The sequence below is a fragment of the Panulirus ornatus genome, chromosome 4 (assembly GCF_036320965.1).
Source record: "Panulirus ornatus isolate Po-2019 chromosome 4, ASM3632096v1, whole genome shotgun sequence".
NCBI lineage: Eukaryota > Metazoa > Arthropoda > Malacostraca > Decapoda > Palinuridae > Panulirus > Panulirus ornatus.
In genome coordinates this window covers 5,583,022-5,600,189 of record NC_092227.1, presented here as the reverse complement: position 1 = coordinate 5,600,189, position 17,168 = coordinate 5,583,022, and the positions used below count along the sequence as shown (strand labels likewise).

The 17,168-nt window shown below is 39.6% G+C and overlaps 1 protein-coding gene across 2 annotated transcripts in view; it reads right to left on the bottom strand.

Moving 5' to 3' along the window:
- nonC (serine/threonine-protein kinase Smg1) overlaps positions 1-17,168 on the bottom strand; it is a 455,954-nt gene that overhangs the window by 205,807 nt on the left and 232,979 nt on the right. For both annotated transcript variants that reach the window (XM_071692708.1, XM_071692701.1), the window contains exons 14-17: positions 12,166-12,381; positions 9,822-10,040; positions 7,728-7,892; positions 673-827 (exon numbers count right to left, since the gene is read on the bottom strand). In XM_071692708.1, the coding sequence (XP_071548809.1) occupies positions 673-827; positions 7,728-7,892; positions 9,822-10,040; positions 12,166-12,381 (755 nt within the window). The remainder of the gene's footprint in view (positions 1-672; positions 828-7,727; positions 7,893-9,821; positions 10,041-12,165; positions 12,382-17,168) is intronic.

Below are 17,168 nucleotides of genomic sequence, written 5' to 3'. Positions count from 1 at the left end.
CTGGATTGTATAATAATGAATGATAACCACTAAATAAAATGTATGAGCAGTAAGTAGAAGTAGTAGGTAGGAACATTTAAGCAGGATTATGAGGTTGAAACATTAGGTAGAAGTAGTATGCAGGAGCAATAGATAAAAGCAGTCACTAGGAACATTAGGTAGGGGCCTCGGCAAACATTGTGCTAAACTTGCCCTCTGCCAGTGGCTTGTTAAGAGAAAGGCACTAAAGGCTAATAAGGGGCACTGGAGTTCTTTAGTTATGAAGACTGTGATGCCCTGGCCACCCCTTTGAGGGAGTTCCATTTGGAAAAGGCACCAGAGATATAGATAGACAGACAGAAATAAAATATGATGATAAAGGGAAAAATGAAAGCATGTACAGAAAGCAAAAAAATGTGTCACCAGACTGACAGCTCCTTCCACCATTACTCTTAGATATGTTATCATCTCTCTTCCATTTATTGCTCAGGCAGTGAGAGACATAATCCATTACAAAAAATTGTTTAACATAATGTAATTTCAAAAGACTGTCTATTCATGAGACTTATGTGAATATTGAGAGTGGAATAGGGCTTTGCATGGGTACCCTTTGCATGTTTTCCCAGAAATGCATCTCCCATGCAAAGAAAGGAAGTCTGTTATTGAATTTTGTGCAATGTATGTCATACTCACTTGGGTTGTGATACATGAAGAATAAATGCCATAAGAGTATGAAAGGCATTTGATGGCAGTTGTCCTGACGTTGAACGGAGAATGTAATGCCGTTCGAGACTCTTAATAGATGATGAGTCAAGACTTCCAAATTCAACACTTGATGATGAATCACCCTATAGGAAGATCATATTCATCAATATGCATATGGAAAAGAATAAGAACTAATAATGAATTATACTTCATCATGCATCAAATTCAAGATACTATCTTTTCACTGAGAGTCACCAAAGTTGCATTCCAATAGTATAACAAAATATACAGAATCAATTGGCTCTTATTGCCTCTGGAAGGCAGTGGAAAAATTTTCTTTTTCTCCCACAACTTCAATAATTTTTCACACTTAATTCACATTTAGACTATTCCCACTGTAGTCAATATTTTCAGAGTCAAATTGAAACCTAATAACCAAATCCTGGCTCTTTTAATGTACCTATTGTTAAGGAGAGAAATATAAATCAAATAGTATTACTATCAACAATTCCAAGGAACTCCTAATAACTACAAGATATTTCTGAGCTGAAAATGAGAATAGAAGGCCTTTTTACCTATTCATTTTTACAAGACCAGAGAAAAAAAGGTTTTATCGTTTGTCAAAAGCATCTCTTGGTACTTACATCATATTCCTTCTCTCCAAGGATGCTATTCTTTCATGAGAATTATGATGATGAGAACACTGGCATTTAAAATAATGCTATGACAAAGTCCTATAAAATGGATGGAATGTTAAAAATATGAGGCAGAAACCTCTGCTGCAAAACTTCACACATAAAAGTTTCACCTGACTATAGCCCACAGCATTATTTGAGAAATGCAACACTTCTAAGTATATTCATGTAATTCACTAGTTAAGTTGTGCCATGTATGAAATACAAATACCATGTTAAAACAAGTTCCAGAAAAAGAAAGAAACAAAAGCTCATCATCCTCACTTCTTACCAAAAGCTGTCAGATGTATTATTCATAACTTCCTCTACTCCTCACTCAAAAGCACACCGGGCTAATAAGGCATCTTTATGTCTACCATAGTGTTTTCTATTACTTTTAATGCTATCAATTCATAAACTATATGAACCCAGGTCTCTCCTTCAAAAGAGGATGGTTTACTCTTAAGGTGGATGAATCTACTGATGAACTGAAGTAGCCTACAAACACATGGGAGTTACACATGTCACAGAAAGTAAAGAAGAAGATTCAAGCCATGCACCTTATGTTAGCAACCCTCTAGGTATTGAAAACATACGCAGGGGATCCAAAAATCCCATTCAGATTGGTATAAGTTACAGTTCCCCAGACATGTGCAACCAAGTGACAGGGGGTTTGGAATGCAAGAATCACAAGAATCTAGAGTTTTGACCTTGATTTACTGAGATGACAATTATTGCAGTCATGAAGAACCCACATGTCATCACTGGCCATCCAGGTAAAACACCTACACATGGGAGAACTTGTTAAACTCCAGTTACCTGAGGATGGGATGAAGACAAAAGTGACCTATCTATCTGTCTATCTATCTATCTATATATCTGATGCCCATTCCCTTCAGGAACTCCCTCAAGGGTATGGATATGACAAAGAATCTCTGTAACTGGTGAACTTGACAGCCACTTCTTAGCATTCAAGTAACTCACCCTTAACAGGCCACTAGCTGTGTTTCTCGAGGGTCCTACCTAATGTTCCTACCAACTACTTCTCCCTAATGTTCCTGCCTAATGTTCCAACTTACTACTTTTACCTAATACTCACACCTAAATGATCTGACCTACTACTTAATGCTCCTGTTTAATGTTCTACCTAGTACTATCTATTGCTCCTAGCATTTTGCCATTTGGCAAGGCTAACACATAGAGCTCACCACAGGAATATCTAGAGTTATGAACAATGAGTTGTGTGAGTTAAGCATTTGTCAAGTGTTATGTGTGACAAGGAGAGATTGTCAACTGAATGGCAATAGTCCATGTGTGGGTCATCACAATTTAATTAGGATACTGCAGCTCTCATCTGACCTGTGAGAAATATGGTTGGTGGTAAGGAGGAGAATCAAGGTTTAGCTCCCCAGGAGGGGCATTTACAGGAGAAGCTCTATATTCCTGTTTGTTTCCTGCATCATCAAGAGGCCAACTTTCTATAGGAACTGTTAACATTGGGGCCACAGAGATTGGCAGTGTAACTCTAGCACCAAGAGTGGTTTCAGAAGTGGATGTCATGACTCAATGCTATGCAAACAGAAAACTGTTAAGGGGGTTTAAAACTGTGAAGGGACTCATAATGCTCAGGCACAAGTGTGTCCCAGCAGGTATGGATAGGAAACTCGAGTAGAACACCATTAGCAGTCTTGCTAAGGATCTGATAACAAGGTCAATCATGGTATGAAATTACTTATGATTAATGATACAGATTTTCCTATATTACATGGGAATATCTCTAGCAAGGAACAACATGAGGAAAGTGGTTTGGTGAACTGCAAAATGAAGTCACTTCAGGATAGTGGTGTGGTGAACTGCAAGCCAAAGAAACAACATAAGGACAGTAGTGTGGTGAGCTGCAAACCCAAAAGGGAGAAGGATGAGTCTTTGAATTACAGAGGTTGAGCGTACCTATTAAGCTGTATGCAAGAGCAGTGACTGAGAGGGTGGTGGCATGTGCAGAGCATCAGACTGGGGAAGAACAACATGGTGTCAGGAGTGGTAAAGGATTAGGTGTTTGCTCTGAAGAATGCAAGTGAGAAATACTTCGAGTAACAGAGGGATTCTTGTGTGGCATTTATGGATCTCAAGAAAGCATATGACATGGTGACAGAGATGCTCTGTAGAAGGTTTTATGAATGTATGGTGTAAGAGGAAAGCTAACCGAACTTGTGGAGTGTTTATCAAGAGAGTAAAGCATCTGTGCAAGTAAGCAAAAAGGAGAGTGAGTAGTTCAACGTAAAGGTGGGTCTGCAGCAAGGGTGCATTTGTCATCGTGGCTGTTTTATGCTTAAGGAGTAATTACTGGAGTCTGACTGCTCAAGGTTACACCACACATAAAAAAATCATCTTTGGAGAGGCTGTGTCATTGGGAATACAGTGTTGTTAAAGAACTTCATGTTTCAAGGGAGTCTTATATTTCCTTGCTATTGGAAGTAGTGCAGCCTTAGGCTGCAGGAGCCTTTAAGAAGGTCCTTGGTAACATCAAGACTCTTCCACAGAGATTGGTCCAGAAGTAATTATAAATAATAATAAATAATGTTCATGGATGGGGTGGTAAAGATGAATGCAAGGGTCCTGGAGGGAGGAACAAGTATAGAGTCTGCTGGAGGTTGTGGGTCGGGGAGGTGATTCAGTTGTTGTTGATGGCACAGTGCTGGTAGCAGATTCAAGCAAGAAACTGCCGAAGCTGGTGTCTGAGTTTATGAGAGTGAGTGAGAGGAGAAAATTAAGTGTCTATAAAAGCAAGGTCATTGACAGTGAAGAGTGTAAGGTTATTTGGAATGTGAGTCTGAATGGGGAGAACTTGGAGGTTGAGGAGCGTTTTAGATACCAGGGAGTTGATAGGTAGTGAATGGAACCAAGGGAGCTTCAGTGAGTAATAGGGTAGGCAAGGGAGTAAATGTCGTATGTGCAATAGGAAATGTGTGGAAAGAGAGATCAACATCTTTAACAGGAAAGATAAGAATGTCTGATGGTATAGCATTCTTGTTGGTACTGCATGTAAGGCATGGGACTTAGGCAAAAATGTAAAGGATAGGGTGAATGTATTGGAAATTAAATGTTTAAGGAAAATATGTGGTGTCAGGATGCTTGATTGCATAAGAGATAATTGGGCAAGAGAAAGGTGTGGTAGTAGGAAGGGTATGTATGGGAGAACTGAAAATGGTGTGCAGAAATGGCTTAGAAATATGGAGAAGATGAGTGAGGAAAGAATGATTAAGGAGGTATGCGTCTAAGAAGTGGAGGGAGGAAAGAAAAAGTCAAAACCAAGGGAGAGGTTGAAGGATGGTGTGAAAGATGCTTTGAAGGCTCAGGGCTTGAATGGCAGAAGAGCATGAAGTACAGAAAAGAAGAGTGAACTGCAGCAATACGGTTTACAGGGAATGACCTTTTGTCAATGGACTGAACCAAGGCACGTGAAGTGGTTAAGGAAACAACAGAAAATTTCATGAGGACTGATTATGGGTGGGCACTCTGGTTTGGTACACTATACATGACACCTTGAGAGTGGACGTTAGTGAATGGAGCCATTTCTTTGTCTGTTCCTGGCACAGAACAATAATGTGGGGAAATGGTGAGAATATGTATTAAAGAGAGAAATTTATGAAAAGTACCTGAATGTAACATGCACAAACAGAACTAGCCAGAGAATGTGTTTTCCTTAACTTGGAATGGTTAAGTCTTAATTCTCTCGAGAAATTAAATAATTTTCATTTTTTCGCATTTCATAATTTGTAAAAATAAAGAAAAAACTTTATTATTTATTTTATCATACTTTGTCGCTGTCTCCCGCGTTTGCGGGGTAGTGCAAGGAAACAGACGAAAGAAATGGCCCAACCCCCCCCCATACACGTGTATACATACGTCCACACACGCAAATATACATACCTACACAGCTTTCCATGGTTTACCCCAGACGCTTCACATGCCTTGATTCAATCCACTGACAGCACGTCAACCCCGGTATACCACATCGCTCCAAATCACTCTATTCCTTGCCCTCCTTTCACCCTGCTGCATGTTCAGGCCCCGATCACACAAAATCTTTTTCACTCCATCTTTCCACCTCCAATTTGGTCTCCCTCTTCTCCTTGTTCCCTCCACCTCCGACACATATATCCTCTTGGTCAATCTTTCCTCACTCATTCTCTCCATGTGCCCAAACCACTTCAAAACACCCTCTTCTGCTCTCTCAACCACGCTCTTTTTATTTCCACACATCTCTCTTACCCTTACGTTACTCACTCGATCAAACCACCTCACACCACATATTGTCCTCAAACATCTCATTTCCAGCACATCCATCCTCCTGCGCACAACTCTATCCACAGCCCACGCCTCGCAACCATACAACATTGTTGGAACCACTATTCCTTCAAACATACCCATTTTTGCTTTCCGAGATAATGTTCTCGACTTCCACACATTCTTCAAGGCCCCCAGAATTTTCGCCCCCTCCCCCACCCTATGATCCACTTCCGCTTCCATGGTTCCATCCGCTGCCAGATCCACTCCCAGATATCTAAAACACTTCACTTCCTCCAGTTTTTCTCCATTCAAACTCACCTCCCAATTGACTTGACCCTCAACCCTACTGTACCTAATAACCTTGCTCTTATTCACATTTACTCTTAACTTTCTTCTTCCACACACTTTACCGAACTCAGTCACCAGCTTCTGCAGTTTCTCACATGAATCAGCCACCAGCGCTGTATCATCAGCGAACAGCAACTGACTCACTTCCCAAGCTCTCTCATCCCCAACAGACTTCATACTTGCCCCTCTTTCCAAAACTCTTGCATTTACCTCCCTAACAACCCCATCCATAAACAAATTAAACAACCATGGAGACATCACACACCCCTGCCGCAAACCTACATTCACTGAGAACCAATCACTTTCCTCTCTTCCTACACGTACACATGCCTTACATCCTCGATAAAAACTTTTCACTGCTTCTAACAACTTTCCTCCCACACCATATATTCTTAATACCTTCCACAGAGCATCTCTATCAACTCTATCATATGCCTTCTCCAGATCCATAAATGCTACATACAAATCCATTTGCTTTTCTAAGTATTTCTCACATACATTCTTCAAAGCAAACACCTGATCCACACATCCTCTACCACTTCTGAAACCACACTGCTCTTCCCCAATCTGATGCTCTGTACATGCCTTCACCCTCTCAATCAATACCCTCCCAAAATATTCTGCTATATTTTGCACACTGGTAAGAGATCGAATAAATTGGCTATTCAGTATAGGGATTATAGTTTCAGAAGCCAGATCATGTGGTCCTAAACATGTATGTGCATGTTTTAGCTCAGGATAATGAAATTTTGATGGTACAAAAACTTTATCTCTGGGGATATGGGAGAAAGAATGCTGCCCACATATTCTGTGCATGTTGTAGACCATGACTAAGAGGGACAGGAGAGGTTGGCAGAAAATCCTCCCTTCCTGTATTACTTTCAAGAAGAAAGAACAGAGCAAGGGGCCAGACGAGGATTTTTTCCTATGAAACCGTCATCTGCTGTAAATGCTACCTTACTCATGCGGGAAATGGAGAGCATGAATGAAAAAACTACATACATATGAATGAGTCAAGTGTGCAGAAGTCCTAAAATGCATGAAAAAATTCTTAACTGACCTTGATATTTGCCTGGTAGGATAGAAAACAACCTATAGGCTCTAACACTCAAGATATCTAGCTTTAAGTATGGCACAGCAGGATGTGTGAAGTATATTCAAACTGTGTGGAAACACTGCTTTCAGAGGATGTTTATTTACCTCTTTTTAATTACTCCATGACCAAATTCTATGGAGGAGTCCTGATATTACCCAAAGAATTTCTCAAGGCCCCCACAACCCAAGCTACAAACACTTCCAGTAGCAGAAAAAAGAAGACTACTTTGGATTGAAAAGTTCTTTGACATGACTCTACTCCAAGTGATACAGCCTTGCCAAAGGTGACTTGTTACTTGCCATGTAATCAAGCACGAGCCCAGTAACACTCTTTTAGTAGTAACTATCACACTGTTAGAAACATATACAAGACTAGCCTAGCACATATAATGATATGCAGATATTTGAAACTTGCCTTTATATTGCTGCATTTGATATTTCAAAATATGGGCAAAGCAGTCTTACAATTTCAAATTGGACATAAAAATGAATACATTCCTACATCAAAACATATCTACACATTCATATGCATACACAAAGTGTAAAGTACTACCAAACTGTGCAAGAAGAGGATAATATCTCAAAAGTCCTTTTACATGAGTCATAAGTCAAAGCAGATGAATTATTCTTACTGACCTTACTTGTTGTGTACTCATTTTCTTCATGGGTGCTGCCAGTGCAAAGTGCATGGGAGACAGAGCTGAGAGGTAATTTGGCAAGCAGGTCTAAATATACATTACGTATTTTAGAATCAGCATGGCTAACATGATGAAGACATAACTTTATTACTTCCTCCAGGTTCTGTAAGAAAGTTGTGAATTTTAATAAATTAAAACTGTTACTGAGGAATAATAATAACTGTACATACAGAACACTTTTATCATTCTTAATGGATTTCAAATTAAATTCTTATCTTCAATAGGACAAAGGCCATCTTCAATAAATCCTCATCTTCAATATATCCTTATCCTCACTATATCCCCATGTGTCAGATCAAAGTCAATCTTCACTGAATTTATCAGCATCTTCATTAAAGCATTAACTTCACTATACCCTCCTCTTCAATATTCTTACCAGCACAATAACCTTACATCACTGTGCCCACATCACCACTGGCCTATGAAAAAGTCAGAGGCCATCTTGACTATGCCATCATCTCTTCTAAGGAGCTAGAACTCAAGGATCATAATAGGGAAAGTGCCCCAAACACTGTTGGAGTCATGGCAACTAAGCTTACTAAAGAGATAAGATCTCCCCTGTTCTGTCAAGAGCAATACATGACAGCAAGAAAGGAAAAAGAATGTAAAGGTGATAGACTAAGTTTTAAGAAAGAGAAGGTGGATAATGGTGTTATCATTTAATCCTACAAAAGAATCCCAAGATTCACAATATACAACGATAAGGAAACAATTGGGATCTTTACCATCTCTTAGAGATGGTAAAGAACTGATAATGCAAGATTTCAGTTATAAAGAGAGAGACTGGGGGATTCTGGATTCTCATACTGATAAGGAGTCATGGATAAACAAGTTGCACACTTTTATTACTTATTCAGTCAAACCATCTTACACCACATGTCCACAAACCCACACATCCAACCTCCTCTGCACATCCTCTTCAACAGCCCATGCCTTGCATACTTACATTGTTGGCACTACTAAACCTTATAACATACCTATCTTTGCTCCCCCAGATACTGACCTCTCTTTCCACACATTCCTTAAGCTACCAAAACCTTTGCCCCTCACTCATCCTATGACTCACTTCTATCACCATAGTTCCATTTGCTGCAATGTCCACTTCTGAACATGGCAAACTCAAACCCCAGCTAACCAGGCTCTCTGCCCATCTAAACCTAATAATAATGAAATAAAACAAAGGATATAATCTTTAGCATAAGAATGCCATCAAGTCAGATAAAAAGAAGCTGGGCAGTGGGGATTATGAGGGTCTGAGGCTGGATGAGAAAGGATCAGAGAGATGAAAGATGAAATAATCAGAAACTTCGCAAGTAAAAATCCTATTGACATTAGCACAACGACAAGATCAAAAGGTACTCCTAATGCATTAAGAAATTAGAAAAAATAAAACAAGTGGGAGAATATGATAAGAAGTTCAAAGAACCTGAAGGAACAGAGAAAGAAAACTGCCAAAGAAAAAAGATCGCAAATAACATTACTAATGGTAATGCCCTGAGAGAAGCATCAAGATGGTCCATTTTGGGAGACCCAGAAACAAAATAATCCAAATATGTACCTACAACAGATGAAGACAGAACAAAGACTATAAATGGAAATAAAGGATCACAAAATACGAAATAAGACACACCTGAAAACCATTCTGGGGTTGAGGAATAGAGACAGGGTTCTGACTGGAGTAAAAGGGCAGATAATTGAGGATGCAGAGAAACAGAGGTACAAAAAAATTCACAACGTTAAGCTATACAGAGGATCACATGCTCTGTTAGAGATAAGCAAACAAAGATAGATAAAAGGTGTTGAATGCAGCTAAGGAACAGAGATCTGGGAACATTACTAAAATGGAGGTAAGGGTAAATTTACTAAGTGATGCTATGTTAGAGAAAAACACACCCACTTTGATTACACTATACTTCTACTCATGTCCAATGTTCTCTTCTTATATGGAATTTAGGATACTGTAACTCCTAAATTCATCCACCACTATTCACAACTTGGGCTGGAGGTTCTATAGCACAAAACAATTGCTTACCTGAATTGGAAGTACTTTTGAGAAAACTGTAGATAAGCAGGATGCAACAACAGAAGTCACAGAATTAAGATGGTGGTAGCCAGTCTGCACTATGGAGTCTATCAACAGTGTGAAAACTCTAATCTTCACAAGCTGTGGTAAGGAAGTTTCACTGCTCTGGATCAGGTCTGAAGCCCACTCTAAACATAACTGGAGTATATTGGCCCCAGTAACATGCCTCTGAAAAATAAAATGCACGTTTCAAAAAATTTCCCAAAATTAATGACAATATCCTCATAAAATAAAACAAGGGATCTGAATGAGATCTCAAGATGCATCTTCCAATCTTTTAAGGAGATATAACGGGATGATATATCAGTTCAACTCCCCTAAGCCAAGTCCACCGGAGCAATGAAAACCATCACAGAGTAATCCAAAATATTCAGCATTCAAGTTACCACCAAACAATTACATGCGAGTATACACCAGTTGCACATCAAAACCTCTTTTCTGTAATATGATTATACACTGGGGAACTACAACATCAACACCAGAAAAATACTTAAACATTAGTGGTTGGCACATGTACTGGCTCTAACAGAAGGCATGAAGTCCTATTCAGCAATATACAATTTACGGGGATCATACAGTCATGATACTATCAAAACTCTTGAGACAGAAATTACTAGTCTATCTATCTCTGTACTATCTATCTATCTACCCATCTACATCTTTTATGTCTGTTTCTCCAGGAAATCCTATCACAGGGGGTGCCCAAAGCAAAAGAGTCTATACTTATCCCTATCTTTACATGACTACCTTGCATATGCCTTTCCACACTTCCTTCCCCCATTTCTCTCCCTCCAGTATTCTTCCACTCTTATTTCCTTGTGTCACACATGGTGTTCCTCTCTCACCAACACTTTTAACAGTACTATCATACACCCTCCTTGTAAACTACCTGTCTTCGATTCTTTCCACATGTCAAAACCACATCATAATATTAAGTTTCACCTACTCTACCACTCTCCAATGCATTCCCTGCCACACCAAATCTATCATACACTCCTTCATTACTTTTTTCATTTCATCTAGTTATACCACATGCTCCTCTCAAATAATTCATTTCCAAAGCTTAGATTCTTGAACTATGTGACACTTCCCATGCCATATTTTGGCTGCATGGGTGAGGGTCGGGAGGACTATGCTCTCTTAACCCTTTCTTCAATGCTATACTTACCCCTCAACTCTTCACCATTCTATAATGGGCTTAATGGACCCTAAGACTCTTCCCTATACTGCTCTCTCCCTTCTCTTTCATTTCATATCACCAAACTTAACTAAAATAGCTGCTAAATACCCAAATTCTGTCACCTCTTCAAGTCTTTCTCCCCTGCCTACGACACAGTTTGATACACTTTCTTCTCCCTCAACAAGGCTTTGCAAAATCTAAACTTTCACTGTTTCCTTTTAAATACCATCAATTTACTTTTACTTGCATTTACCTTCAATTGTTTACCCTTACACACATTATAAGTCACACTTACAATCCTCTGCAACTCTACTTCACTCTCAACAAACAACACGGCATCATCCACAAACAGACTTGCCACTAGCTACTATACCTTACCACCACACTCCATCTCTACAACTCTTTTCCCTAGTTTTGCTCTCATCTCTCTCATCTATCCATCCAAACACAGGTACACCACTGAATTTCTAGCAACTGATGGTTTGGCACCTCCTTTAGTCCGGACAAAATTACGCAAGGGAACTTGAAATTACCACGGCCACCAGACTAGTGGTAATTAAGAGTGTGGTGATATGAATGCATGAGGAAGTAAAACTGGGGTTTTAGGGATGGGAAATGATGTGCGGATCATTTGACTACTTAAATAATGTGTGATAAAACTCTCAGAATCAGAGTAATTTGTATTTGGCACTTATGGACCAGCAGGTGTATGATAATCTTGAAAAACATGCTTTATGGAAGGAGTTACAAATTCATCTTGAGTAAGGACAGCTACTAGAAGCAGAGGAGTTTTTATCAATAGAGTACAGCATGTATGCATATGGAAAGACTGAAGGGCAAGTGGTTCTTGGTGAAGGTGGGTTTGTATCCAGGGTGAATGTTGACATTAAAGCTGTTTAATCTGCTTACAAAAGTCGTGAGGGAAGCAAATGTGATGGTCTTGGAAAGTGGGGAAGGTCTAAAGTTTGTTGAGGGTTGGGGGTCTTAAGAGGTGAATCAATTGTTGTTTGGAGTAAGAGAATGTTTGCAAGAAATGGGTCCCTAAGAGTGCAAAACTCCCTTTTCTTGCAGTAAAAATAGGTAATTACACATGCAAATAAGTTTTAGACTTACTTGACGGAAGACAGCAGTGAGAGTAGTTAATATTGTGGTCAAATTCTCACTTGTAGAGGATCCTGAAAAACTTCCTGGAGACCCTCCTGAAAAAGCTGCAGATACAGATGGTGGTACAAATGGAGTTGAAGCTCCGACAATAAGAGTGCTGGAGCTAATGTAGTGAGAATGTTTGGCACAATGCGAATACAGAAGAAACAATATGGCGTGCTGAACCTGGAAGAAAAGATGACACAAATGTGCATTACTGATGCATTGTGTGACAAAAAGAACTTGGAATTTAGTACTGAAAGCTGAAGTTATATGTTAATTAGTCATGCATTTCTAAATAATGAAAAAATAAATAAAGAACAAATTAGCATAAGGGTTAGTGACATCTGCATAGTGAGCCAGCACTTCAGTGGTTGTTAAGTGACACTCTTCTGACCCAGGTAGCTGTCTTTTCTTTCTGCCTCACTAACACATGGACTAATGGCATTCTGGCCACAAATATAAAATCTCTCCCTGTCATATGTAACACTTGACAACACTAAACTCACACAGCTTATTCTTCATAGCTCTAGATTTTTGTGCAGTGAGCACGATGTGCTAGCCTTGCCTTTTGGCAAAACGGTAGGAGCAGTAGATGACGTAGGAGGTAAGAACATTTAGGCAAGAGCATTAGGTAGAAATTTTCAGTAGAAGTAGTTGGAAGGAGCATTAGATAGAAGTAATCAAGAGGAACATTAGGTAAGAACTTCAACAAACACTGGACCAGAGTTGCCATCTGCCAGTGACCTGTTAAGGGTAAGGCACTAAAGGTTAAGAAGCAGCACTGGAGTTCACTTGTTATGGAAAGATATTGCCATGGCCACCCCTCTGAGAGAGCTCCAATTGGAACAGGCATCAGAGTTATAGACAGATAGATGGATGAATTTTGGCAAGACCATGTAAACATTTTTTTTTCCTAACTTAAGAGAATGTCACAATCTTTTTGGGGGGAGGTGAATGGTATCTAAGATACAGTAGCACATACAAACACACACAAACACTCACACACACACATACTAACACACACACACACACACACACACACACACACACACACACACACACACACATATCTCAATGTTATTCATCATCTTTTTATACATGTTTAACAATCCAATTTCTAACTTCAATTAAAAACTAATTTTTCCTCCAAAGCATTATGGATGGCATAAACTTAATAACAAACCCAGACACCTAAAACATTATTCAATCCATTGATATTATGTGCAGGCATAAATCTATGAAGATAACAATTTACAAAATCAGTATGAGCAGCACTTTAATTGATGAGGGTGGAATGAACATTTTAATTTTCTGATTTATCAGGGCTTATAGGGCTGATTGAATAAGAAATGATAGAATATGAGAGAGAGATGTTACAATGATAGGAGAATGTTTGAAAGAGCTGAAGAGTGGGTGGTGAAATGGTTTGGACATATGGAGAGGATGAATGAAGAAAGAATGACTAAGAGGGTAAACATATCAGAAGAGGAGGGACAAGGACAACAAGGAAACCAAGGAGGAAATGGCATGATGGGGTGAATAATGCTTTGAAGGCTTTGAGCCTGAACATGCAGGAGGGTGAGAGGTGTGCAAGGGATAGAACAAACTGAGTGGTGTGGTTTAAAGGGGAAGATGTGCTGTCAATGGGTGAACCAGAGCATTTGAAATGGTTAGGAGAAATCACAGAGAGGTCTCTGGATTCTGACTGTGGATGGGGACTCTGGTTTTGGTGCATTATACACGACATAGGGACTGAAGTTGAGATGTATAGGTATGTATATGTGCGTGTGTGGACATGTATGTATATACATGTGTATGTGGGTGGGTTGGGCCATTCTTTCGTCCGTTTCCTTGCACTACCTCGCTAAAGCGGGAGAGTGCAACTAAGGATAATATGTTTTTTTTTTTTTTTTTTTTGCTTTGTCGCTGTCTCCCGCGTTTGCGAGGTAGCGCAAGGAAACAGACGAAAGAAATGGCCCAACCCACCCCCATACACATGTATATACATACGTCCACACACGCAAATATACATACCTACACAGCTTTCCATGGTTTACCCCAGACGCTTCACATGCCCCGATTCAATCCACTGACAGCACGTCAACCCCGGTATACCACATCGCTCCAATTCACTCTATTCCTTGCCCTCCTTTCACCCTCCTGCATGTTCAGGCCCCGATCACACAAAATCTTTTTCATTCCATCTTTCCACCTCTAATTTGGTCTCCCTCTTCTCCTCGTTCCCTCCACCTCCGACACATATATCCTCTTGGTCAATCTTTCCTCACTCATTCTCTCCATGTGCCCAAACCATTTCAAAACACCCTCTTCTGCTCTCTCAACCACGCTCTTTTTATTTCCACACATCTCTCTTACCCTTTCATTACTTACTTGATCAAACCACCTCACACCACATATTGTCCTCAAACATTTAATTTCCAACACATCCACCCTCCTCTGCACAACCCTATCTGTAGCCCATGCCTCACAACCATATAACATTGTTGGAAACACTTTTCCTTCAAACATACCCATTTTTGCTCTCTGAGATAACGTTTTCACCTTCCACAAATTCTTCAATGCTCCCAAAACCTTCACCCCCCACCCTGTGACTCACTTCCGCTTCCATGGTTCCATGCGCTGCTGAATCCACTCTAGTTTTTCTCCATTCAAACTTACCTCCCAATTAACTTGTCCCTCAACCCTACCGAACCTAATAACCTTACTGTTATATGATATCTATACAGCATAATCTGACAAAAGATCAGTCAGGGTTGCTTATGGTTTCCATTGAAAGGGATCACTGAGTTTTCTATCACTATGTCAGGCCCCTTCCAACATTACAAAAGGTCTACTTACTGAACTTCCAAAAGCCTAGACAGTTCTGTAGCTGACCCTAAATTCATAATGAGCTATTTACGGAAAGACATTTTTGGAGCTTCAGTTCACCTGCCTTGAATAGACTGCCTTGAGCTCAAAATTCTACCTCTAATAAAATTAAATTTAGGCCAGCAGGGACTCTTTACTCTAAACGAAGAACTGGGAACCAAAGATGGCCCTTGTATATCTAAAATGATCTAAAACGGTGTTTAAATGCTCTCTTAACACCCTACACTCTTTTAACATCTGGATTAACAAAGCTATCTCACTAACCAAAACCAAAACATACCTAAAGAAGATGGGGGACTAGTGATTATGGTCTATGACCTGACCCTTGGTGTCAAGTATAGTAAAAATGCAATTATCAAGGATAAAGTGAAGTTGCATTTGTCAAAGGTGAAGCAATAAAGCATTTGTCGAGGGCAAAGCATCAGGATAAATCACATGCAGGAGAGGCCCATAGTGTCAAGAGTTGAGATAAGGTTGTAATGAAAATGAGTGTACTGAAAATAGCTTTTAAACTGACCTATAGGGGTCAAGTCCAAGGCCAGAGGCACTAATGGTGTACTAAAGATAAGAGAACAGTGAAAATGAAGGTGTTGTGAAGGTGAGGGTGTTTGGGAGATGAAAATGCACTGAAGATAAAGGTGTGGGGAAGATGGTCCTTGACCTGACCCTTACTGGTCAGATTACAAGCAAGTGATGTCAAGAAAAAAGTGTAATTCAGGGAGTAGTGAGATGACACTTGATCTGACCCTTGGTGTCAAAAGTGTGGTGAAGATACAATTGTATCAAAATATTTTCCCTTTCTGTTATCTTCCAACAATCAGCTAGTTTAGTGAAGATGTATTTGAACTGCTCTGTGAGGATCAGGTAAATCACAACACTAAACAAGAGGTTATGACCAAATCTGCAAGTCAGTTAAAGGCCAGTGTCAAACCTTACAACACAGAGTGAAGGTGGGTCTAACTTGACCTGTAAAGGTCAGACCAAAGACATCTTTACTATACAACCACTGGCTGTAATGAAGATGAGAATGTAAAGAAGATGGTTTTTAACCTGAGCCTCATGGGGCATGTCAAAGGACTGTAGTGTTGAGTGTAGTGAAAATGGAAATGAGGGCATAATGAAGATAGGGTGTAGCCAAAATAATGTTGTAACCAAGGAGAAGATCTGATCAAAATAGTCTTTGACATGACCCAAATACCAGCAGTGATTATAAGCATGTGGTGAAGTTGAAAATGTATTCAAGATGATGATGTAGAGAATGTCAGAGTGTAATGAAGGTAATGGTATAATGATGGTGAAAGCATAGCAAATATGGCCTGTGACCTAACCCCTAAGGAAGGAGTAAAGATGATGGTGTAATGAAGATACACTTTAACCTGACCTACAAGAGTCAGGTAAAAGGCCTCTGAAAAGAATTCATGTTTATCAATGTTGTATGTAGAGAACATAGGTCTGGTGAAGTCTCCACAGTGAATATGATGGTGCCTGTTAGTGCTGAAGGAGACATTAGGCACTTGCATGCAAATGCTGGCATTTCTAGTTCCTCAGCTTTTCTGTTCAATCCTTTTCATTTTTTCTCTCACATTTATCCAGTCCTATGCCACCTAAGACTTTCCTACACAAAATATCATGCATACTACCTGTTATATTTCTCCTTGACAAAAAACATATCCATCAAGCTATTGTTTATCTTGTATTCCTTGTTTGTACCATGAATGTTCATGAACATCTTTAAGGTAAACATGTGCAAAACTCATGCCTGCTGATTCATAAAAGCCACAAATTATTTCACCATCATCACTTAACTCTAGGATCACAATACCCACTCATCACCTTTTCCTTCATTCTGTCCCTCCTTGAACCATCCATCCTTTAAAGTCATAACATTCATAGTTTTCTCCCTGTAACTGCTGCATCTGCAACAATTAATGATGGAGAAGAGGACATTACAGATGCCTTATGGAGAGAACTTGGAAAGGCAATACAGGAAACAGAAGTACAGCATTAAATCTAGTGAATACAGCAAACTTACAGCATACATAGGATTTTACTATGAACCTCAATACACCTTATTCCTGAAG